General features: G+C 48.1%; 1 protein-coding gene across 3 annotated transcripts in view; it reads left to right on the forward strand.

Moving 5' to 3' along the window:
* The first annotated feature begins 1,124 nt into the window (after nucleotides 1-1,124).
* The window catches only part of NKAIN4 (sodium/potassium transporting ATPase interacting 4), a 51,083-nt gene continuing 26,645 nt past the window's right edge, over nucleotides 1,125-25,562 (forward strand). Inside the window, exon 1 of one of the 3 annotated variants that reach the window (XM_005489092.4) lies at nucleotides 1,125-1,460. In XM_005489092.4, the coding sequence (XP_005489149.1) occupies nucleotides 1,407-1,460 (54 nt within the window). In that variant the 5' untranslated portion in view covers nucleotides 1,125-1,406. The remainder of the gene's footprint in view (nucleotides 1,461-25,562) is intronic. The other 2 variants (XR_003380826.2, XM_005489091.4) reach the window with 2 other exon arrangements.

Raw genomic sequence — 25,562 nt, forward strand, 5'->3', positions numbered from 1 at the left:
TCTGTTTCTCCCTGTGGCTGATGTGAATAACAATAATGTTGTTAATATAAGGTTTTAAACATTCCAAGCACTTGAAGACCAATCCTGCTTCCTTTGGATAGAGGCAGACGGCGCTTTCCTTGAGTGAAATGACAGAGCTGCTGCGATTTCAGTTGCCACCTCCTTCTCACCCCACTGCAAGGAGCAGCGGGCTGTGCGTTTTTAAAATGAAAGTGGAGCTGATCACTGCTGGTGGGGAGTCACACACACCCTGCTTGGGAGGCAGAAATGAAACCCTGACTCTCTTCAGAGGAAGAAGGGACAGCCAGAGGCGACAGAACAAACTGTTGTGCAGACGCTGGGGCCACCGGAGATTGCCAAGAGACGACCTTGTCACCAGATGAGGCTCTCCCAAAGCTTCTTATCGTGTTGTGCTGAGCTTAGCAGCAAGTCTGGCTCAGTCACAGTGTGTGGTGTGTGACCTGCTCCTCAGGCCGGCCACAAGTGAAGTACGTGCACAGGGCGGGCTGGCATGAGCCGTGGCTTCTGGATCCTCCTTCTCCTTCCACAAGGCAGGCAGTGGGGAAGACTCGGGCACATAAAGGAGATGGTTCTGTGCTTGTGGGTTTGCTCTGCTGTTCACAATTAAAGTCGACTGACTTGCTTTTCTACAGCTGCAGGGTACAGCAAGTGGTGCATACAAGGTGCTCAGATTGAAGCACTTTTGGAAGTAGAGCGATGCTCTCCTACATCCCTCTGCTCCCAGTCAGCTGGGATTCCTTCCCAAGCCTGAGTACACTGTAAAATACCTATAAACATGAATTTTAAAGAATCCCGTGTCTTATCGCCCTTTAGGAGTTTGTTTTCCATGTATACCCTCTCTGACAAACCATTGCGTTTTAGGTTAGTTTGGGGCTTCACAATGTCCAGGGTGAACATGCCAGCACCTGCACGGGGTGGAAAGAGGAGTGGATCTCCACAGACCGCGCGTCCTGCGCGCACACCTGGCCAGCGCAGCCCTGGGCCCCAGCACGGACCGGTCACTCCCTCGTCCGGCCAGGAGAAAAACGAGAGGCTGCCCTGACCGGGGAATCGGAGCTGCCCCCGCCTCCCGGGGGAGGGCCGGGGCCGGGGCCGGAGCATCCCAGCGCGCCTGCGGGGGCCCGGGGGGCGCATCCCGGCGTTGGCGGCAGCCCCCGCCCCGCCAGCCCGCCCAGCCTGCGGGACGGCAGCGCCGCCGGAGCGTTGCCCTTTTAAGCTGTGGCCCCGCTCGCCTCCTCCCCGGCTCCCGGAGGGGCTCCGGCAGCCGGCACCGAGCGAGCGACACCGAGCGACCTCCGCGGCCGCGGAACGGAGCGGAGCCCCAGGGCGGCGGCGGGGCCGCGGGCACCGGGCTGCCCCCGCGCTGCCCCCGCTGCTCGGGGACCATGGGATGCTGCACCGGCCGCTGCACCCTCATCTTCCTCTGCACTTTGCAGCTGGTGAGTGGAGCCCGCTCGGCATCGGGGGGAGCCGGCGGGACCTGCGGGTTCGGCTCGCCGGGACAAAAGCGCCTCGGTGCCCGCTGCCCCGGGCAAGGCTGCGCTCCTCCGCAACTTCGGCTCGGAGCAAGGTGGAGCGATGTAGGCTGCGCTCCGGGGAATCTGTGCTGTGTTCGGGGAGGATTTACCCGTGCTTAAAACTCAAAAAAAAAGGGGGGGGGGGAGGAAAAAGTAGTTTTCAATTAATAACTTTGTGCCTATAAAATACAACTGAAAAAAAGAAGTAAATTACTATTAGAGAGGAGTCCCGGCGGCTCGGTGGCGGTGTGGCAAACCAAACCAAACTTGGTACGTGCACAAACCCACCGGTACCTTCAGCCTCTTTCTTGGAGAGGTCCACCCGCATCCCACCCTGCTGGGGTTTGTGCTGGCTCGGAAGGAATTATTTCAAACCTCCTCGGGATGAAGTGGAGGTTTTGGATAGAATGTGCCTATTATTACGAATGTATTTATGTAGGAATAAACTTCTCAGTGTGCGGAGAGTGCGGTCCCTGGTAGGCACGGGTCGGTCCTTGGCGGGTGCGGGTTCCTGGTCCTTATGACATCTGCATAGATGATAAACAAAGGTCTGGTTGTTCCCTGAGTATCTGTGCATCCACCCTGGGTCCGGAGGGTCCCCTTCTTGTCAGTAGCTAATGGGCTTCAGGGCTCTTCCAGCCTTAAAAAGGAAATGACAGCATCTAGGGGTTTAATTTCATTGCCGCGTCCCAAATTTGCTTTATTTTGGAGCGTTAGCAGCGCGCAGGAAAGGGCAGGCTTCCTGTGAAGTTCTTTTGAATAGTTTGCTGGTGCCAAGGGGTGAGTTTAGCTAAAACTCTTTGTTTTGGAGTTGGGTGCTGTGACAACATTTCTTTTCCTGCATAGAGTCAGGGAGCAGACCCAGGACTGAAGGTGGGAGAGGAAAACTGGGAACCTGCTAGTTTGGAAATGATACCCAACAGCCTAAAATTGCAAGGAAAGAGGGTGGGAATGCACCCCTGTGAACCCAGACTGGCACAGTTGGAAGACGAGTGTGGAGGATTTGACTCATCATTAAACAAAATACAGAATGGAAGTGATGGGGTTTTCTTGCACAAAGCGTCTTGCTCAGCATATTTATGAGTGAGTTGAATGGCTGGGGAGTGTGTTTAGTCTCCTGGATTATTTCTTTTGATTTTTCACCCGTGATGACACAAGGAAGAAGCTGCACCCTGTATTACATTAGAAATTGGTGTCTCAGCACTCACTGTCTCTTAAACCCATCACTGTGTCATCCTGCTCTAAGCACACACTCACACACTGGAGGGAAAAAAAGGGAGGGAATGAGAAAAAAAGCCATGAACTGCTGGTGCTGTTCTGATTTCTGACAAGCGTGGGAGTTTTCTTGTATCCAAGATACGGGGACAAAGAACCCCCAGCATTTTATTTTCCTTAAGACCCTCCTCCTTGAAGAAAAGAATCAGTTTGGCTCATTCTTAAGCAAGTTTGGATGCCTCAAGCCGTAGCGATTTCCCATGGCACTTGCTGGGTGAATTGGTAGAGCTGGAAAAATTTGAACTATGGTGAGGGAATTTCTGGAGCTGTGCTCCGGTGGGGGGTGAGGTCAGGAGATCCTGGCCAGTTCCCAGCAAGAGCTTGGGTGAGGGTGAGATCCAGCGTGGTGCTTTGTTATTTATGTTCTTATTTAATTGAGCAAACTTTGTCTGTAAATCATCACATCACTTCCACATCCGCACGGCCAAGTGACGTGCAGGGCTCGCTGCTGCCCGGGGTGGGCTCTGCTAAGACAAAACGCTGAAGCAATCAGGCCGAGATCATCAATAAATTATAATGACGTGAACTTCCTTTGTTCATCTCATGTCTCTGCTCAGCTTCATTTGATACTTTGAACCCTTCACAGCCTTCCCTGTTCATTGCCAAGCTCTGGGTCTCCCACTGCCGAGGTCCCTGGGGTGAAATTCTGGCTCTTGTGTGGACGTTTTGCCTCTGAGTCAAGTGGGGAGAGGATTTCAGTGCTGGGATCTCCTGCTTCAGTTCTGCAGCACACCCCTGAGATGTGTTACATGTTCTCATGTCTGTTCCTCAAAGCTTCACAGGGCTCTTTATATAAATGATGAATGGAAACATGAACAACCCCCCAAAAAACTCAACTCAGGCACTCTGAGTTGCAATGCTTCATACAAATTGTTTTATTATTAGGTGCAAATAGTTGAGTGAGCGTGCGGGGAAGTGTTTGCACATTGCAGTATAAATGTTTCCCTGGGAAAAAAAAAAAAAAAAAGGCAGAAAACAAACAAATTCATCATTTGCAGTGTGTGCTCCCAAAGAAAAAGTTTGTGCTCCAGCCGGAGAGCAGAACAACGTGTGAATTGAAGGAGCTGCTACACAATGCGAATACCAACGAGCTCCTCAGCCCCCCACGGGCTGAGCCGTGGCACAGGGAGAGAGGAGAGCGTTTGCATCTGTCTGAGGAAAATCAGGGCTGACTCCCCAGCGGTTTGCTAATCAAGGGGGGAGGGAAGGCTGTAGTTTGAATAAATAATTTGCCTTGCTCCAATTTTAGATTATTGTTTCCTTGAAGCGTCCATGCTAGGCACGGTGCTTTGCTGAGCGGTGCTGCAGGGAAGCTGCAAGAAGGTTCTGGCTCTCCCTCCCTCTCTCCTGATGTGCATCCCTGTCCCTAATCCTTCCCTTTCTCCCAGTCCAGCCCTACCTCCTGCAGCAGTTTGGGTGAAAGTTGGCCCAGGTCAGGGCTACCCTGCAAAACACCTTCTCCTCAGCCATGGATGGCGTGGAGGAGGACCAGCAGCAAAGTGTTGGGGTGTTTTTCCAGGATTTGTGATTCCCAAAGGAATCACCTTCAGCCCTTCCCATTCTCACTTTGCCCAAACACCTCTGCCATCCAGGAGCTGTTGTCACCTACAGCAAACCACCAGCCCTTCCTCATCCCTCCCAAACTTTGGCAGATGCTTATTAAGAAACAAGAGCAAAGTTTAAATGAGCCATAGGCCTCCCCAGGAGAAAATCATGAGGTTCTCTGTCAGGGAGCCTCTGTAGTGGGTTAAGAAATGCCCCGTGTTGGAATTAGAATTGAAAAGGGTTTGCCAAGGGCAGGATTTCCGAACCCGAGTGGAATGAGGCTGTCACACCCACCAGTGGGCTGGGTGGGTCCTGGTGGGGAGCCACAGACCAGGGCTGGGTTTCAGGCAGGGAGATATTAAACAATCATTGATTTGCTGCTTTCCTCTCGGCCAGTGTGAGATTGCACCCAACTGGTGAATTTTCTGGAGCAGTAAGTGCCTGTGCACCGGAGGCACTATGTGAATTTATTTCCACTGAGCATGGAAAAATTCCCTGGCTCCCCGTGCCCTGTCCCTATAAATCAAACAACTGTAGTTTCTTTACATTCTGTCCATGGATTGAGAGCTCAGATGCCAAGCAAAGCCTGGAGACAATTTTACAGATACATTATAAATCCCCCTAGAATAACAGCTTCTAATGGAAAAAGTGACTAATACTTCAAATGAGCACAGACCAAGGCGCCCTGGGACGGGACTGCACAACCAGCTAACCAAAAGTAACTATATACATTTATTTATTTATTTTCTGCCTCGATCCTTTCTTAGTGATTCCTTTTTAATCTCTTACAGAAGAGGGTGACCAGTTCTGGAAGCTCTTTGAAACCAGCACAGATCCTTCTCTAACTACTCTCTTGAAGTGGTTGTATTGGTTTGATTGAGGCATAAAATGACTCAGGGCACGTGAGGAGTGAGGGCAGAAGGGGAGTGTGGCAGACTGGCAGTGGGATGCCCTGGAAAGGCTGTATCTGGGCACAAATGTAGTGTGATTTAAAATAGTTGGAATAATGGGATTTTTTACAAGAGTATATGGTAATAGGACAAGGGGGAATAGCTATAAATTGAAAGAGAGTAGGTTTAGATTGGATTTTGGGAAGAAATTCTCTCCTGTGAGGGTAGTGAGCCCCTGAGAAGCTGTGGCTGCCCCATCCCTGGTAGTGCCCCAGGCCAGGCTGGATGGAGCTTGGAGCAGCCTGAGACAGTGGAAGGTGTCCCTGCCCTGCCAGGGGGTGGCAGTGAGATGATCTAAGGTCCCTTCCAGCCCAAACCTGGGTTCTGTGATCCCAATTTTCTGACTTGATCCCTCAGCACACGTGGGCTGCAGTGGGGAGGGTGCAGAGCATGTCCCTCTCCAGGGTGAGGAGGAGACAGGACTGCAGTGTCTGGGAGCTGTAGAAATCGCTTGCTTGGCTTTCTCCTCTCCAGCCCAGGGATCATTTGGGCTGGAGGCTGGGAGAGGAGAGCAGGGCTTGTCTCTCCCCTGCTCTGCAGCTGCCTCTGGAGCCAGGGCAGAGTCGGGCTGCCCTGAGGGAGCTGTGAGCCTGCACAGCTGCCATGTGGCTGAGCACAAAGCCTTGGGGGGAAGAGCAGGTGCAAGGGGAAGCACAGCATCCCTTGGCTCATCACGCTGCTCAGGACCCCTCCAAAATTACCTTGTGCTCTCCCCAGCTGCTTATCTTCTTCTCCATGGCTTGTGCTTAAATCCTAACCATCCCTCCAGGGAAAGGGCCATCTTTGGTGGATGTGCCCGGCACCCAGCTCTGTGATGGCTCAAGCCTATCCTGAAGTCCTTGAACAATATTCCAAGCTAAATAATAACGTAAGCCCAAAGACTGCGTTTGACAGATGCTGTCTTCTCCGTGTCTGTTCCAGACAAAGGAAAATTAAAGCTGTGCCAATAATAGAGCTCGTCAGCATTTTCCACTGAAGCTGACTTTCAGTAGAAACCTGGGGATTTGACTAAATGAATATTTTCATGAGAAGTATCTGCTTTCCATAGACAATCCTGACTTTTTCTCCCAAGTTTTGGCCAGAATATTTTGGCGGAAAGTCAAAAATGTGCTGGCAAATGTTTGCTGTGCTGGCAAACATTTTTAATTTTGGAGTGGTGGAGCTTTTCTTACAAAAAGTTGAATTTTGCATGAGATTTTTCTTTTTTTCCCCCCGTTTTTCCTGAGCAGCTGGAGTCAGTACCCTGCAGCCCAAGGGACAAACAAGGGAGGAGCAGTTTGGGGTCTGTGTTTCAGATGTGCCCAGGTCTCCTGGCTCCCCACATCTGCCTTTCCTATGGTGGTGCTGGAGATTGCAGATGACTCACAGGAACTGTGTCCTCTAACCAAACCCACTCAGACCAGCAATGAAATTTGGCCAAAGCCAAGCCAAAAAAGCAGCTGAGGGCAGGGTGGTGTTGAAGTCAACTCTCCTTGGAGAACTGGGGTTTTATTTCGGCTGACACAGTGACTTTGTTGACCGCTCTGATTTTTCCCAGTCACTCTCTGCTCCTTTGGCTTCCCCTTTTCCTCTCAGTAGAAGAAGAGAAGGAGCTGGTTTTCCCTGATGGGGACCCTCTCCCTCTGGCTGGTGTGGGGTTAAGGGAGCTGACGTTGCTCCATTGTGTGCTAATAATATATGGAAACTCAGATCATTTTGGCTGGGGTGCAAAGTGGAGTTTTTCCAAGAATCCGCTCCAGGGGCCCTCAAGTATGAACTCTTGGAGAACAAACTGGATAACAAAGGCCAGATTGTGATCTCTTTTCCTCCAGGAAAACCCTGGACTAGCCCATTGCTTTTTGAGCACTTAAGAAAATGCAGATTATCCAGTGAGCAGCAAGTGCCCCAGCTGTAGCATTGCCTTTCCCATTAACAAAACATTGGGTCTGAGGTCAGTAGAACTGAACCTTTTTTTCTTGTGAAAACACCCCCCAAAACCAGGGATAATTTGTGATTTAATGTTCCCTTTGTCCCCATTCCTCCCACAGTACATGTGATGAGCACAGCCAACTGCACAGGTTGTCTCTGTGTTTCAGTTTGGTAGAAAGAGAGTTTTTAACCAAGTGGAAACTTTTGTCTCCAAAGCAGTGCATTCTTCACCTCTTTCCTGTCTAAAGAACACGAGGAGGGAAAAAATGACATTTCTGGACAAAAAAGGAAGAAAATACCCTAGCATTTAGCAATGTTTGCTGAAAATGATGGGGGTGTTCATTGTGCCAAACCCCAAATATTTTGAACTTTTACAGAAACTTGAAAACACTTCTGAAAACAGCTGAAAAGTCTCCCCAAAAAGAAGTTGGTTGTTTGTTGATTTTTTTTCTTTGGGGTTGTGCACCCTGGATGTTTTCACCTTTCAAATATCTGTGACATTATCATTTGTCCCCCAAACCCAGATCATGGTGGGATTTAAGGAGAAAAATCCTCAAGGGGAAAGCACAGGTCTGGGTGTTGTTCAGGGTGGTGCTTTGGTGCAGTGACTCATCTGCTCACAGTGGTTTGGGGTATTTTTGTTGCAGAAGGAAACTCAATGAATAAACGCCCTGTGGAAATGGGAATCTGAGATATTTTGTAATCATTCCAGAGTCATAATATTACCTTAAAGTTCATGAGATTTCAGACTAGGAATAAACAACTTCTGCTTTTTTCGCTTATTGATCTTTGGTAAGAGTCAGAATCTTATTTCATCTTCTTGGTGGGGATAATTGTAGGGATTACAAAAGTATGGATTAACAGGAGTAAAAAGTTGAGAATGAGTAGTAGTGAAGTAATAATAGGAGAGTAGGTGGTAATAACAGGGAGGAGAAGAACTGAAATGAGTGAAGTATTTGGCAGAAATCTCTGAGATGATGCTTCAGCAGAGCTGCTGCTTCTCACCCATGTGTCAGAGCTGTATCTCACCTTGAGCACAGAAAAGTCAATGGTGGTGTTGCTCTGGCTGCTCCTGCCTTAGCCAAGCCCTGGCCCCACATCTGAGAGCCCTTGTGAAGAACAGAAGTTTTATTTTGCTCTGTGTTCTGAGGCTTCACAGGCTATGGAGGAGTGAGCAGCAGATCTCTGCTGGGACAAGATCAATATCTCCTCCCTTGACTTTGCTGTAGCTCATTAACATCAAATGTCTTTTCCAAGGGGTGCTTTTTTGTCTATTTTCCACAAGGGCTTAATTGCCATTTTCCTGATGTCTGTGGCTCGTTCTTAGCACAGCTGCTTTTGTGTCAGAACATTGGACACAAATATGTTGTTTATCAGGGAAGTGCACGTCCCAAATTTTCTCTCAAAGGTGAGAATTCATGGAAATCAGGAGCGCAGCTTTTCTGATCCCCTCTCCCCAATCATCCATCAGGTGCTGCTTGGGTGATTCCAGGTTTAGTAATTGAGATGTCAGATTCCCCGACACCTTTGGGCTGAAAGGATGATGGTGTGGAAGCAGTGACCTCAGCTGCCATCTGCCTGGGCCTAATGAAAATATACTGTGGGAATTGAGGCAGCAGCTTGTCTTCATCACCTGCTCGAGGCGGGCAGACGTCAGGACTTGCTGTGCCAGCTTCCTTTGCCACCTCTCAGCTCCTGGCCAGCCCTGCAGGCAGCTTCCCACCTGCTCCCCAGGCTCTCTCTGGCCAGCAAAATATCTGCTTTCTTCCCTCTTTCCTTTGTTTTTTAACCTTTCATTTTTTCAGTCCAATGCTCAAAACTCAAGAAAACCAGGATCCTCATGGTGTTCTTTTGAACCAGTGGAGCAAGCACACAGATGTGTGCCCAGCCCTGATGTCCTGTGTGGGAGCACAGGCTGCTCCTGTTTCAGCAGCAGAGCCATCCCTGTGCCCAGCAGTCTGGGTTGTGTGTCATTGTGCCACCCCTGTGACCTGGGACATCACTGACCTGGGTCAGAATGATACAGGACACACTCAGTCCTTCCTTGGTGAGCACTTGGCCAGCTGGTCACCTGGACTAAGAGGGAAGAACAAGAATTGAACAGTACTGAGGATAGTTCAGTTCCATTTCTCCTGAAGTCCTAAAACCTTACAAAAAATGGATTCAGGCGCTCGGATGAATACACAGTTACATCAAATATACAAAACCTGGGAAGATGCTTCCTGTGACACCTCTCAGGGGACCAGGGACCTCTCTTGTGTCTGTGGTGACCTCACAACAGCATTGGACCCATTAAAGTATTTGGTGCTGATTTATATTTTCTAAATGCTGTTCCCTGGGGACAGTTAATCTGTGAGCACCATTTCATCTGAACAGGAAGGTGAGATAGAGGACACTAAAGAAGGGGATGGAGCATTTTATTACCCACACACAACTTATAAAATATTGAATGTAGCATTGCATGTCGTGCTCTGAGTGCTGTGGTCATCCATCATGGATAAACAGGCTCCCCACAATTAACAGTTTGTCACTGTCTATCTTCAGCTCCACCTGAGCATTACCTCTGTAGTAACCAGAACTCACTACCAGCATGGTTGACCTACTTGGAGATCAGGAGGAATCTTAAGTCCTGGCCTTGTTTAGGTTTGTTCATATTTAGGAAGTTTGGATTGCAACAAGAGCATTGTCCTGCATGTTAGAAACTTCTTTGAGTTGAGAGTACACTGGGTTCTACCCTAAGGTCTCCAGGCCAACTTCTTCCCTACCTGAAGCTCAGCAGATACTGCCATGGTCCAGATACTTGGGAGAGTGTAACTCTGTGCTGTGGGGCTTGGGAGCAGCCTTTCCTTCTTTGAGAGATGCTGGATCATTGTTACTCCTTTAAGAACTCCCACTTTGATGGAAGCACCACATCTGAATGCTCCTCGAACCAGGATATATTCATGGGCACTTAAAAAAAATTTTTCTGCTTCCCTGAGAAGAGACTACTGAGTGAAGCTCACTGGAAGAAAATCTCCTCTTGAATCAAAGACCAACCTCAGAAGGACAAGAAAGACCTGGCCTGGCCTGACTGTCTTGGGCCTTCATTTAAGGTCACTCATTTCAGGAGACCTTGGAAGTGACACAGACACAGATAAGTGGTTGCCAACTCACAGGTTCACAGAGATAAGGACCAGGCCCATGGGCTGATGAACCTCATGGAGAATGACCAAGACCTGAGTCCTGAGTGTTGGGCAGACTCCCAGAACCTCCCCAGAACCCAAAACACCTCAGAGGTTCTGGGCCAAGCACCTGCTGTTCAGCTGCATCACAAAACACCTCCTGCAGCCAATCCCTGAGGATGGTGCAGGGAACATTGGATCTCTGGCCAGGTTTGAGGACTGTGCATTTAGATAACTTGCATGGATATCTGAATTTCTGGTTGCTCAGCCAACACAAAGCCAGTTCCCAATCCCCCATGGCTGCTGGTAATCCATGACCATGTGGGAGATGGGGATGGGCTCTGCCAGGCTGCTGGCACCCCTGGCTCTGGCAGGCAAACACTCTTCTGTGGTATCATTGTGGGAAAGGCAGTACACCTGCTTATACTGTGGATGTACAGAATTAGGGGAGAAATCTGATTATCCTAATTACTCAGAAATGCTAAATATGTGCAGAATACCGTTTGGCTAATTAGCCTTGGAGATTGCTGCCTGTTCAGCAGGGAGCAGAGCGGGTGCTGGGAGAAGTGTGATGGGAGTTCACAGGCAGTTTTGTGCCCTTTGCTGTCTAAGCATGTGGAGAAAAGTGAGCTTGGATGCTTGGAGATGTGACTGCCAACCTTAAAACAACTTAAAAAGCTGGGAAAGTGCATTTTTTTTTCAGATGTCTGACACTTTTTAGAATTGTGGGTCTCCAAGTTTCCTGTCTCATTATTTTGAGCAGAGACATCCAGGGGAAGGATGAATTTGCCTTACTGCAAACAGCTGGTGAAAGCCCCCACACAGCACCTTCTCAGAGGGTTCCACTCCTTGTCCTGCCTTGTGCTGAGCCAGGCACAGCCTCAAATGCTCCTGAAGCCCGAGGAGACCACAGTGTAGTTGGTTCTCTGAATGGTGCTGCTTTGTTTGCATTTAATAGGCTCATCTGCACCACTGAGGGGGTCTTGTGGCCCCAAATCTGGCCTGAGGGGGTTTTGTAGCCCCAAATCTGGCCTGCTTTTCCCAGAGGCACAGAGCAAGTCAGGCAGGTGCTAAGCATGGAGGGTGGTTCATGCTCAGGTCCCAAGTATTAATCCCCACATATCCAGATCCACAGAGCCACGCTGGCTCCTCCAGCTGCGTGCTGGACACAGATCCACCAAGGAAGCCCTGAGGCTTTTTGGGAGGGCTGCAGGGAGGCTGGGACAGGTGATGTGCACAGCTTGGTGTGTCCTACAGCCAGCACAGCTCTGCCACCAGCCAGGGCCAAACCCAGATCTTCTGGGTGTAATCAGTGCCCAAAATTCACATCCATCCATCTCTCCTCATAGCTGTGCTTCCCCATGTCTTTAAATAACCCAACCTGGCTTTTACTCCTGACCTAGCAGAAATGAATGTCCACCTCAAGCTTTTCTAGAAAGGTTCCCCCTCCTGCTCCTGCAAGCTTGGGGTCATTCCTGTGGTCAGTCCAACACAGAATTATCTGGGCACTTCTCTGGGAGAAGCTGCAAAACATTTGGGCCTCCAGGGCTGCCACAGAGACAGCTTAAAGCTGAATTGTGTGACAGTGAGAAAGAATAGATAGGGTGATAGAAGAACTCTGCCATGGCTCCAGACAATAAAGACTGTGTCTCCCTTGTGATGAATAATGGCTCTTTGTTCTATTCCTTAGATGACAGGGCTGTTAGAACTCTCCCAGTGCTAAATATATGGGTGTGCAATAAAGGCTCTGCAATCCATGAACTGGGACTGAATGGACACTTGAGTGAATCATTTCGAGTACGATGAATTTCTGGAGCAGCTCACAGTGACAGGAGGTGGCAGGGCAGTGTCCTGTAGGATGCTTTCCTTGCATAAGATGCAGCCCAGGTTTCATGGCTGCCAGCTTTTTTTCCTCATGAAGCCTTCCTGGGCTATGGAAAGTTCCTCACTCCCAGTTTTGGCCACTGATCTCTAAATAAAGGGCATTTCAGATGGAGCTCCAGGGTTTGGTGCTGAGATACTGTCCAGATTTTCTATCAGAAATCCCAGAATCCCAATCCTGGCACACTCAGTGGGGATGCTGAAGCAGGAAACCCCAGGTTGAGCGACAGGCCAGGGCTGAGAGCTCATCAGAACCCATCAGAAATTGGGTTCTGCTACAAGGAGGAGGAAAATGCTTCATCTTCCTGCTGCAGTGTCACCAGGCTGGAGGAAGAGGCAATGCACAGGTGGTGTTGTCACTGCCTGGAGTCACGTCTGAGTCCTGCCAGATTAAACCTCCCTGAAATTACTTAATGTAGCAGCAAGGATTTGAATTTCCATAATGGGGATTAGCACTTTTCTATTTTAGCTAATCCTTGCAGTCAGACCCACAAGCAAGAAGATCAGAGGACTTGGGGGAGAAAAAATGACCAGGAAGTTTGGAGTAGGAGCAAACCAGGGATGCCGTTGTTCCAGGGATGAGGAATCATCTCACACCTCCAAGCAGAGCTGTGGATGAAGCTTTGGTGTCACAGACTAATAGAGGACAAGTCTTTGTCCCTTTCCATGGTTGAAGGAGACACAGGAGTCTGTGGGGGCCCCATGGGTGAGCTGCTGGTTGGGACTCAGCCCCCTCAGGGTCACCAAACTCTTGCCCTGTGGAGACAAGATCACAAAGATTTGCTGCAAGTGAACTTTGTTCTCCAGAGCTGCCAGAGTGGCATCTATTGACCAGCCTCTGTTTCCAAAAGGAGGGGAAAGTGGAGAAAGAGAAGGAAAAGAGAAATTCAGCTTTGCTGTTGAATAAATCATGAGCCATTGAGGAGCTGTGAGTCTGCGGCAGGGGAGGGGCAGGGGCAGCACAGAAATAAGGGGACAAAAATGTCATGCGAAAAATGAAGCACAGGAGGGGCCTGGCCATTGTGTGACACTCCTGGAAACTTGGAGAGTTGGTTGGTGGGAGGCCAAAAGATGTGTACAATGAAAGAGAGACACTCGAGTGGACTGAAAGTGCAAACAAATTGGGTAGCACAACAGAGGAGATAAATTATGCTCATGAAATAAACAATGGCTGAGTGACACTGGATAAACAGTTACATATAATAACACCACTGTTTGTCCCAACCACCCTAATTGGGAGGCTGGGCAGCATCTGATGAAAACTCTGCGTTGCACATTTTCTCCTTCTAATGAGGAAAATTTTCCCTCCCCCCTGAAGCCTCCTCCCCCCAGTCCCATTTAGCAGCAAACTGAAAGGCCTGGTTTCATTCCACTTTCCCACAGCAAACTCATCCTGGCAGGAACTGCATTAAGGAGGACAAGTAGAAAATGATAATAAATTGAGGACTTGCTCTTATTTCACCTTGTGACAAATCTATCCAGTGGGTGACTCAGGGAGGGTGATAAGAGCATGGACTGGGCTGCAGCTTTCCTTTTGGTGCTTGGTCATGTGGAAAATAACCCTATTCTAGCCCTCACTCAAAAGGGCTTTCCTTTAAAAATAATGCTTTTTAAAAGGCACTGAATCCCTATTTACCCTGTTGGAGAGCCAGCAGCTCCCTCCATCAAAGTGAACGTCACGGCTCTCATTTCATCATCCACTTGGGCTGAGGGGAAAAACAAAGGGCATGCAGCACCAGGAGTGAGGTGGTCAATGCTGTCAGCACCAGTGGGAGATTTGGTAAACCTTAGTGGGTTTTCAGCATGATTCTGTACTGCTGGTAAATCTCTGATGAGGATCTTTGGTTTTGCTGAGCTCCTCTCAAGTCTAGCAGAAACACAGCAGTGCAGGGGACAGTGGGCTTGAGAAAACCACATTGGCTTCCCCCACAGCCACTCTCACGCTGTGAATCCCAGAAAATCCACCCTGGAGCCCTGATTCCCAGCACTCAGACATGTTTTGCAGCAGAGCTGTGCCCTCATCCTCCCATGACTGCCCAGAGCAGATTGTAGTTCCCAAACTGCTCCATCATCCGTGAAAGAGAGAGGCACATCTTCAGCCTCAAATCGTGCCTGAACTTTTTGCCAGCTCCTTCTTTAGGTATTTACTTGTTTAATCTGTTTGAGCGCTTTGTGTGTCTCTGTTTTCTTGCTTTTATTAGAGGAAAACAGAGCTGGGGTTCTGCTGTGCACCTGCACTGCTCATGGGGAGGTGCAGCTGAGGAGGAAGCCCAGGAGGTGCCCAGCCTTCCTCACCTCTGAGGGACCACTCTGAGGGTGCTGGTGACAGCTCAGAACTCATCTTTGATCACATAAAATTGGCTCTGCCTCCTGAAATGGCTGGAAAACTGGAATATCCCTAGATGGCATGCCTTGAAGGAGGCAAGGAAAGCCAGGGTTTTTACCTGTAATTGCGAAGGTAACAAATCAATTGCTTAAGTAGGACTGATTTTCTTCCAGAGAAGCAATCAGATGATGAGAATCAATAGTGATTGATTCATTTTCTATCCACTTCTTAGAGGGAAGTTCTTTGTGGGGATTGTGGTTATTGGAAAATTCCTGCAATACCCCGAAAGCCTCTGACAGTCCCTGTTTTGAACAAAATCATTGTTTTCCTGTTTGTTCCAATTTAAAACTCTTCCTGTCAGAAGCATTTTACTGGAACCAGAAGCTGAAATGCTAAATGTTTTTCTTGTCCAAAATACTATTTTCTTCCCAGTTCTTTTTTTATTTCATGCTCTGATGACAGGCCTGGAAATTTGCTGGTACATTCATTAGGGCTGAATGGTCAGTATTTCTTCACTGATATCTATTTTTCAGTTGAAAAAATGTCTACATGCTTTTTCAACTATAATTTTTCATTTTCTCATTTTTCTTAACTGATATAAACACATTTTTGTGTTTTGGTTGGTTTTTTTTTTTTTTTTTTGAGCAAAGCACAAACATCAGTGTTACTGGTGATGATTAAAACCCAGCTGTCACAGTATGGGTCACTTTATATGATGATAGTGTGGATGAAATGCAAACAAACCACTTGGCCTGTTTACAGCCCAACTCCTAAAATACCTCCAGCTTCTCATCTGGGGGATGCAGGCTTGGGAACAGGGGGAGTTCACCTCTCTGTGCTGAGAATGTGACAGTGAAGGGAAAGGTGAGGGCTTAGGATTGGTACTACTGTCATTATGGGAAGTTCCCAAGCCATCTGCTTTTGCCACCACAGGCAGGTAGGTGTTCAAAAAACCACAGTGGCAGTGAAGATGCTTTTAATGCTGAGGCAGAATTATTGGTGTGGAATGTTACAGAACCTTTTTGCAAGTCTCCAGCAATCCTCTGTGTAAAACGAGGTTATTATTCCTAATTTCACTGCATACATGGGAAGACAGAGAGTCCCCAGCTGTGCTGGAGGGCTTTGGTGGAAGGAGCAGGAGCTGCTGCCCATGGATTACAGGGGGCAAAAAGCATCAGGAGCTGCTGGTAGGTGGGAAGGGAAAGCTGCAAAATAATGGGAATTGCATCCCTTTGGCTTCATGTTGTCTCTTCCTAACACCCCAAATTGACAGCTAGGTGCTAAGAGCACTTCTCTGTGTCATGGTGAGGTGAGAAAGCCTTGCTCTATGAAGAAAGGCTCCATTTGTACAGTAATTGCCATGGAAGTCTCTGGGTGACTGTGCTGTGTCCCCTCCTGCTCCAGGCTGATTAGGATGAGCTTTCCTTCAAGGAGCAGAGCTGCAGCAAGCCGGTGGCAGATCCCAATTTCCTAGATTATTAATAATAACAATATCATTTTCTCTCTCTCCCCTATTTCTCACCCACCCTGCGCTCCCCTTTTAATGAATTCTCCTCTCTTGCTGTAGACTCTGCAGTGACACCAGCCTGATTTGTAATGTAAATCGGCAGCCCAGTGTAAAGGCGACCTGCGAGAGCACCGCAGGGCTCTAATTATAATTTTCATTAAATTCCTTCTGTTTACGAATATCCAAGCAATCTGGTATTGCAGCAGAAGCAAGAGGAAATTAAAGCAAAGCTACCACTTAGCTCCAGTGTCAGGGAGCAGGGCCCAGCTGTCGAGCAGAAGCTGAAGCAAGGCTCCTCCAGAGAAAGTTTTGAAGAGTTATTTCAGCTTTGGCATCTTTCCTCTCCCCAGCTTTTAGCCCGGTTGCAGGGTTTGCGTGTTTTTCCTCCAGAAGATCTGGCTGGTGCAAGTGTTCTACACGTGATCCATTTGTGACCTAATTAAGGGGATCAGCTGCTGGAGCTCCCAGTGCCATGTGCAGGAAGGAGCTGGGGGTGCAGGGAGGGGACAGAGCAGGGACCTGGGGCTCACTAGGGTTCCTACAAAAGTGATCCTTTGTTCCTACAAAGGTCCAGCAGCGCAGGAACCATTTTCCCCATGTGCTGGGAGCATCCTGAGGGCTGCTATAACACAGACCTGTGCAGAGAGTGGGGCTTTGCTGACTGTGCTCCACGGCCACCAAAAAACTCTCACCCTCATCTTCTGCTGGATGAGAAAAGAGGGCTTCGGGTGGCTTTCTGCAGGTGTTTTGCTTTCTGCAGGTGTTTTACCTTTTTGTCACTCAGGTCACAGCTGACCCTCCCTGAAGAAGAGGTGCCAGCCATGAATTAGGCTGGCCAGTGAATATTTCTGTTCATAAAGCCAAAAGCAGGTGGTGGTCTCAGTGTCACTTGGTCACAGTGAGTCTTTAGCCTGTGTGTGGACAGGACAGAGGGAAAACTGAGCGTGGCTTTTTGAGCCTGAAGCAAGAGTTACTGCTCCCCTGGGGAAGCTGCCAGTGGTGTATTTACAGCCCCAATTCTGCTTTGGGGTAAACAGCAGTGAAATAAAATTGCAGTTTGCAGTAAGTGCCTATAAAACAGCAAAGAGAGACAGAATATTTTTCTAGACTGGGTGGGTCCAGCTGGTGTCTCATGGGCTTTATACACACTGAGAGTTTTGGTCAGACCCCTGAATAACTGAAAGTCTTTCTAGGACACTTGAGAGTTCATGGGATCTCTGAGCTCTTTGCACTCTGCTGCTCCCACACCCAGGAGGCTCCAGAGGCTGCATCAGGAGAAGACAGAGCTGGGCAGTGCTGGTCCAAGCACTGCTTCAGGGCAGCCTTGTGCCTCCTGTGCCAGCCCTGTCGATGGTTTCCCACCTCTGTCAGCTAAGGAGGTGATGCCTAGGATAGCAGGTCAAAAGGATATAAGTTATATTCCCTAAACACAACAAGCCCTTGGCTAATTTTCAAGTATTTTCACTTTTTTCCCTGCATCCCTTTCGTGGGAACAAGCCCAAACTTCAGATAGCCTTCGTGGCTGAGCAGAAGCGGGGATCACACAATATAAAGCCCTGCTGGTAGGAAATAAATCTCTATTAGAAAATTAAATTCCTGCTGATCTCCAACACTGCTCTGCCTCACAGCCTTTGGAGTGTTTAGATGGGTTCATAACTGCTAGCAGATCTCCAGAGGGAAATGGCTGCTGAGTTAATGGCACATGTTTAATATATATTATTTCATGCAACAGGGAAATTTGTGCTCCTGGTGGGAGAGGTTTCCCTCAGAGCTGAAATACTGTCAGCCACACTCAGGATGCTGTTCAGGGGAGCACCTGGGATGTTTGCCCAGGATCAGCAGCATGAGGTGGGATAAGATAGCTCAGAAAGTTTTCAACAGGTGAGGGGAAGCCAGGAGTGTGGAGCCTGAGCCTCTGGGTGATGAAAATGTCAGGCACTTGTTGAAGAAACTCCCTGGGTTTTATGTCATTTGCAAATGCAGTCACATCCCTCCAGCCCAGTGCCTCCTCTCTCTGTCCCAAAGCTGGAGACTCCAAGCTGAGCCATGAAACTGAGGGAGGAGAACACTGGAGGGGCTTAGGGGAGAACATTGTGAGCACAGCAGATTAATTTAATCATGTTTGGGCAGCTTAGGTTGGAGTGTTGATATGGGTTGCAAATAAAACAAGTTTGTCATTCCTGTCAGAGTGCTTTTCTGCCTGGATCACAAAGGCACCTGGTTATGAATTGAGCCTGATTGCTGCTCTCAGCAATCAGCAATCACAGCAGAGCTGAGGTGCCCCAGGAGACCCAGGCAGGAGCACAGGGAGCAGCAGCTCCCATACCCAGTGCTGCCTGCACCCTGGGATCCATAAACCAGACAGGCCAGAGGCTGTGAGGGGTACAGAGCACAGGCCTCATCAGACTGACCCTGATTTGGGAGAAGTTCAGGCAATCCAGAGCAATAATTTTCCTGAAACATTCCTCCTAGGAAGCAGGAGGAAGCATTTCCTGAATTTTCCTGAAGCATTCCTCCTAGGAAGCATTCCTCCTGCTCTTTCCCAGGAGTTGGATTCTGAGCACCATTCAGAACCTCAGCTAATTCACTGTCTTGCTGACCACCCTGCTGAGAAGGTTGGGGATCAGGAGAGAGCACCTGTGGATGTGCCATGGGCTGTGCTCCCTTGCTACAAAAAGTACTGCCAGCTCCTGATGCTTTGCCAGTTCCGTGGCACAATCCAGCACTTGGAGTAAAAAGGCTTAAGAGGTTTGCTTGGATGTGTGCCTCAGATTGTTCCAGGGAAGGCTTAGAGTGGAAATGAGGAACAATTTCTTCACCAAGAGGGTTGTCAAGCACTGGAACAGGCTGCTCAGAGCAGTGTTGAGTCACCGTTCATGGGGGGATTTAAAAGACGTTCAAATGTGGCACTTGGGGACGTGGGTTTGTGGTGGGCTTGGCAGTGCTGAGGGAACAGTTGGACTCAGTGATCTCCGAGGGCTTTTCCAGCCTAAAGGACCCCATGATTCTGTGAATTGCTGTGCCTGGCCTGTATCTTCAGCTGGGAGAGCTGGTGGTTCTGAGATGCACTCAGGAAACCTCAGCTCCAGACACAGCCAGCCTTCTGCACTGCTCAGTGCCAGTCTCATCCCTTCTGTTCAGCAGGACTGTGCCTTCCCTGGAATGCTAAGCAGCATTTGGGCATGTGGGACTGAGCAGTGGCATATCTTTGCAGCTCAGATGTTTCTGTGAGGCTTTGGCAGCACAAAGCGCAGGGCTCAAGGTCACAGCAGTGGCACTGCTGAGAGTGGCACTGCTCACACACACAATGATGCTGGGAGGGGAGAGCTCAGAGGTGCCAGGCCAGGAGGAGTGAGCAGGTGAGGGCTCAGCACTGGCATGGTTAACAGCAGCATGCTCCAGGCTTCAGCAGAGAAATTGTGATGAGCACAGGGAGGGTTTTACACCTGCCCAGGCTCTGCACAGGATGGTTCTGGGCTGGGAGAAGCCCTGATTCCTTGGATGTAGCACAAGGCAGCCTAAAAATTGTGTTTGCTGGAGAGTAGAGCTGCAGGGAGTGATCTGGTGTGGGACCATGATGGGGACTGCCCCTGCTGCCCCGTGGGGCCCTTTGGCAGGGCCAGCACAGTGACCAGTTTTCCTTTAAAATAAAAATAAAAATAAAAATAAATATAAAAATACATATACATATACATATACATATACATATGTCACTATAGGACACAAAAGAGCACAAGCACACACAACTGTCCTCAAGGTGAAGGGAAAAAGGGAAGTTTATTTTCTGACTTCGACATTTATAGTTTTCCAAAAGTGACAGCGGATTGGAGGGTGACAGTGCCACCTCTCCAATGACACTGGTCAAACTGACAGTCTATCAAATCTCTCTTCTTCTATAAAGGAATGCAAAACAATGAGTTATTTACAGAAAGTGTGTGAGAAAGTTCACTACAAGAATGTCAACATCAGAAAGCTTAGAAAATCTTAAAAAACAGGGTGACAAATATAACCATAACTATAAATATAGTATATAAATATAAATATAAATATAAATATAAATATAAATATAAATATAAATATTAGTATAAATGACTTCAGGGTATCAGCCCTGCTGTTGGAGGCCTCTCTGATGTCCATGTGAACAGAAGAGGTTTCAGCAGCTTCTGGGGAGAAAGCAGAGCAGAGGAGCAGAGAATGGGGCACATTGTACACCGTGGCCAGAGTGACCAAGGCTGCCTGAGAGACCAAGTGACAAACAGAGACCTCCTGTGCAATTAGTCTCTTGACCTCTGTGGTGGGGAGAGGGATGCTGGGAAAGGAGCTGTGGATCACAAGGCCCCAAGGAAGGTTTCCTTGACAACACTTACTGAAGAAAAATGAGATTTCATGAATGCAGCGGGTGTGGGCACGTGAGAGGCCGACTTTGGGAGAGACAAGGACGTGGCACCTCACAGAACCAGCCCCTCCAGTTGGGGATGGGAAATAATGGCTCACTGAGCTGCTTTTCCAGATAAACTTAATTGAACAGCTATTGCAACCATTCGTATTTATTTAGAAGTGCAGCCACTGTGGTAAAAGCAGACATTGTTTAATTGTTTTTCTACTCACAGAATCTTCTCTACCTTGAATAAGCACTGGCACAGAAGGGATTTTTTTTTTGCTCACTTCTGATAGTTTCAGCACACAACAGCTTGGGTTTAGGATTCTTTAGTTCTAGCATTGTCCCAGCATTTACAAAGTCAAAGGAATTATACAGAAAGCTGTGTAGAATTAAACATTATATCATAATAATACCAGTATGTTAACAATGATAAACTGCAGACAGGTCTTTAGTAGTGCCAAACTTAAGAACCAAAAAAAAAAAGATCTTTGTGTTCAAAACGTAAATAGATATATTTTTCAAATTATACAATCTGAGACTTTTTAATTTCTTCCTGCTGTTTCAGGTAGCAGGGTGTAAATTTCCATCACTGGGGTCATAGCACTGAGACTTTGCCCTGAGCTCGAGCCATCACATCCCATGGCCAAAACACCTCAGGAAACCAGTGCAGGTTTTTCCTGAAGAAAAGGCCTTTTCCAGTGAAAGCTGTGATGGTGTTTGCACAGCAGACAAAGAAAGAGCATCTTAAAAAGTGAAGCCACTTGGCAGGAAATCAAACCCTGGATCAGGGCATTGGGATCAGCCAGGAGCCAGAGCAGCTTCCCAGCAGGGCAGGGGGACCCAGGGCTGCAGCTGAGGCTCTTCTGGGCTCAGGCTGAGAGAAAGGACACACAGGGGGTTAAGTGGAAATTTAGTCCCAGCTGAAGCTGGAGGAGGAGCAAGAGCTGGAGCTGCTGTGTCCTCACAGCACTGAGAGACAAGGAGTAGCAAAGGAGTTTTCAGGTTGCTTTCTTATAGGTCAAGTGGAAAATTGCCTGGGTTTTTGGGTAAAACATTTTATCTTCTTTTTTTTTTTGTTGTTTTATTTGGGGTTTTTTTGGTTTTTTCTTTTATTCAGCAGTAAGATCAGCCTTTCCTATTTGTTCCCTTTATTCCCCACTTGGATATTTATTTCTAACATTTCGAAGCTTAACTTGGGAAGGTTAAAAGCAGGTTTGCTTACAGAAACAGATACAAATGGATGTGTGACTGTACCTGTTGTGGGGTTTTCTGAGCACATTTCCTGTGTCTGTATGAGTCACATCAACGTGTTTTGAGACTGAAATTTTTCCTTTTGTGTCCCAATTGATTTCAGAAATGCAGTGGAAGACGCAGATACAAACCAAATAAGATTAAAGGCTTTAAAAGCTTAATAAATTAAGAAGAGCAAATCTAGCTGATAACATGGCTTTGATAGCAGGCTATAAAGGACAGGGAGTTAAGGAATTACAGGTGCCTGAGTGTTCAGCAGCCTCCCTTCCTCCTCAGCACTATGGGGCACAGGGGAGCAGGTTGGACTCTCCAGCTTATCAGCAGGGGAGGAGCAACAGAAGACAAAGTTGAGGGGATAGAAAAGATTTGAGGGGCTGGAATTCAAACAAGCACCCCCAGGCCATGCTGAACCAGCTCTGAGTGTCCTGCTGGCAGTGACACCTGCCAGTGACATCGTCCTGCCAGAGCCATTGGAAAGGTTTGAACCCCTAAAAAGAAACTGTCCCATGTTTTGTGGTGTTTTCTAGGACTTTTTTGCTGTTTTGCTGTGAGCACCCTTCCATCTCAGCTTCCCTCTCAGGAAAAGTTTTATGTTGTGATGGCCCTGAGCACATCCAGAGCTCTCTGTGCTCCCTGTGTGTGGGCTGTGGGATGGGCTCCATGAGCTGCAGAACATCCCTGTGCCTTTCAGCTCTTCCCCAGCTGTATAAATGAATGATGGCCCAAGAGAGAGCTTTGGCTTGTGTCGTTTGCCTGGCTAACAATTGCTTCACGTGGTTATTTGCTACTCCAGTTTCACTCAGATCAGCAGAAACGGGGTTTATTTCAGGAGAGAAAATTCTGCCACAACTCTTCTGATTTTAGTGCTGCAATAAATCATTTAATTTAAAGGATGAAAGGTAAAAGTATACTATGGGTTAGAGAAGCAAAAGGAGCAGAAGGAATCCTGGTTTTAATAAGAACAGTCATAAAGAAGAAAAATTTGTCCTCCCTGATGGAAAGGTCCTGTCAGCTTTGAGTGGGTTGAAACCTGTGCCACAATCTGTGACATTTCTCTTTACAACCAGTATCTCTGGAATATAATAGGCTTTCTCAATAGGACCCTGTGAATCATTGTAGGAACACCACAGCGAGGATATTGCTGTGCACAGACCTGGCAGCACAAGAGAAGGATGGCAATTCCCTGCTCAGCAAGAGGCACCCAGAGAGGCTCAGCATAGATAGATCAGGGCAAACCCTGACCCTGCCATCTCTGAGCAGGGCTGGAGGGACCAGGGCTGAAGGACACTGTGACATTCTTCACATGCCAGCCCCAAAGCAAGGCCAGCACAGCCCCAGCATCAGCCCTGTTTGCCTGCAAATCTCAGCAGCACTTTGGGGGTAAGCTGTGCACACAGCCTGCAGAGTAATGAGTGAAATGGCTGTTTATCAGTTTGTTTCCTTCAGATATTTCCTTCACTATGGTAAGTTCCTGAGGGAGCAGGGGTAGGCCCAGGATAACTTCAGGCTGCATTTCCAATGGCTGGATTGCAGCACACTCACTCCCTGCCTGTCACTAACACAGTGTTGGAGTTTCATCAGTAGCATTTGCTTGTCACCAATGTGTTTTACAGAAAATCAGAATTAATTTTTTTATAGATGAGGAAACAGCTTGTGTGAGCTCGCACATCCCACATCCCTTCTCCTTCCCTGAGCCAGCAGATGGGCACAGCCCATCTCTGGAGCAGCTGAGTCTTGCCTGCAGCTCCCAGGTACACAAAACCAGTTCAATAATGCTGGGAAGGTGGCACAAGAAAGGAAAGGAGGATGAAAAGAACCTGGAGATAAGGAAAGGGAGGGAGAAGGAAGCATGGTGTGAAGATAATTTTCAGAGTTATGGGGAAAAGTCCAGTGACTTCTCAAGGGGCTGTGCCCAAATCTGAAGCTGTGTAGATTGGCAGGTCCATCTCCAGGGTGGTCATTTATCTGTCACTTCACAGCCCAATCTCTTCCTGGTGCAAACAAACCAGGAAACATCACCAGGCTGTGGCAGGATAAGCTTTTATACAGCCCTAATGACAAATACTTGTGGAGTAGAATGGAGAAGAAAACACTCCTGCAGATATGGCTTGCCCTGATTCTGGAGTGGGGAGCTCATGGCAGAGGCTGGGCAGGAGGATCTGTGCTCATCCTGGTTTTCAGAGCCTGCAGCAGGAGGGGAGGCTGGGCAGGGCAGGTTCAGTGAGCACCCTTTGTGTCCCTGGCTGGGTGAGGCTCTCCCACTCCTCCTGCAGCACTCAAAGCCAATTAAATGCCTGATTGGATGAAGCAGGCACAGTCGAGGGGCCCATTGCCAGCCAGTCAGGATGCCAAATGTCCCGGTGTCGTTGAGGTATGTGTGTTAATCCCTCCTGAAGGATTAAGTGTTTAACCTGTGGCTGGTGTGGCAAACCTGCTGTGCTGGGGGGGCAGCACTCACCCCACAGCATCTCTAGGTGCTGCAGAGGGATCAGAGGGTGCTGCTTCTAAAGGAAGATTATTTGGCAGAAGAGAGAGATTTGGTAACTGCCTCCATTGCTTCCCCACCCTCTGTCCTTCTTTATTTGGGAATAAGATGCCATAGAGGGAAAGCTGCCTATCCCCTCCCTGACTGATTGCCCTTAACCACAGATTCCTTTGAAATACAGATTTTTATTGAACTTTCAAAGTACTGTTGGGAATTGCAATACCTTCCTAGCCCAAGAGAGGTGTGAAGGCAATTTCCCCACTGAGCCAGGAAGAAGGAGGAATAATGGCCATTTAATAGATGTGGCTTCTCTCATCCTGAGGCTTGAGAGGAACCTGCAGCCACTGACATCCTTAAATGCTTTAAGCCATCACAGAAGCATTGCTGCTTAGATCCCAGCCAGGAAAAGGTGTCACAGAGCTGATTACACACAGCAGACCAGGATTACTCATGGTTAATGCCTGATTAGGAGTTAAATGAATATTGACTGTCGATAGTAAATTGTAATTATTTATTTAGCCAAAAATAAATATGAAATGTCATAATGCAATCCCAGTGGTCTATTGTGATAATTAAACATATTTTCAAATCTTGTACTGACAGGGAAGACACAGGTCCATGGAGGTGCTTGCACTGTGTTAATAAACACAAAAAACGAGCAGATCTCTCCATGCAAGGCTGGGCACAGCAGAAAAACCTGCATTAGCAGTTTTCCCCCCACACTCACTATATTTCTCCAGTAGAAATATCATTTAAGGGCTGTGGGCATGCAAAGGCCAGCAAACAATTGCATTGTTCTCTTTCAGCTGCACAGGGGCTCAGGGCCAGGGTACCAGATGTTGTCTGATACACAGATGATGACTGCAGGTAAAAAACACATCTTTATGCAGATATGGTTTGAAAATTAGCCCCAGCATTCCAACAGTGATTGAGTTTTATGTCTAGAACACAGTACTAGCCTTGAACCATGTTATTAGTGCTGGAGAGGAGCACAGCCTGTCCTGCAAAACTGATGTGCTGGCAGAATTTCCTTACTGGTGGCAGCATTTTCTGAGGGGCGAAGGTGGAGGAGAGAGTTTCCTCCTCTCCCTCACTTTGATGGATGTGTGCTGGAGAGCAGAGACACCGGAGGTGTCAGGAATGATGGAGTGATGCTGAAGGCTCTGACAAATGAGCTCTAGAAAGTTACACTGACATCTTTGTGGACGTATTTCACGTCCAGGATTTAAGATGTCACCATCCCTCTGCTCCCCTCTGTCCTCTGCCTGAGCCCCACAGTGCATACCACAGAGGAATGCCACAGCACTGTGGGATTTTTGGGGTCACCAGGATGAAGGAGGAATTGAGAATCTGA

This window comes from Zonotrichia albicollis, chromosome 17 (assembly GCF_047830755.1).
Source record: "Zonotrichia albicollis isolate bZonAlb1 chromosome 17, bZonAlb1.hap1, whole genome shotgun sequence".
Lineage (NCBI taxonomy): Eukaryota > Metazoa > Chordata > Aves > Passeriformes > Passerellidae > Zonotrichia > Zonotrichia albicollis.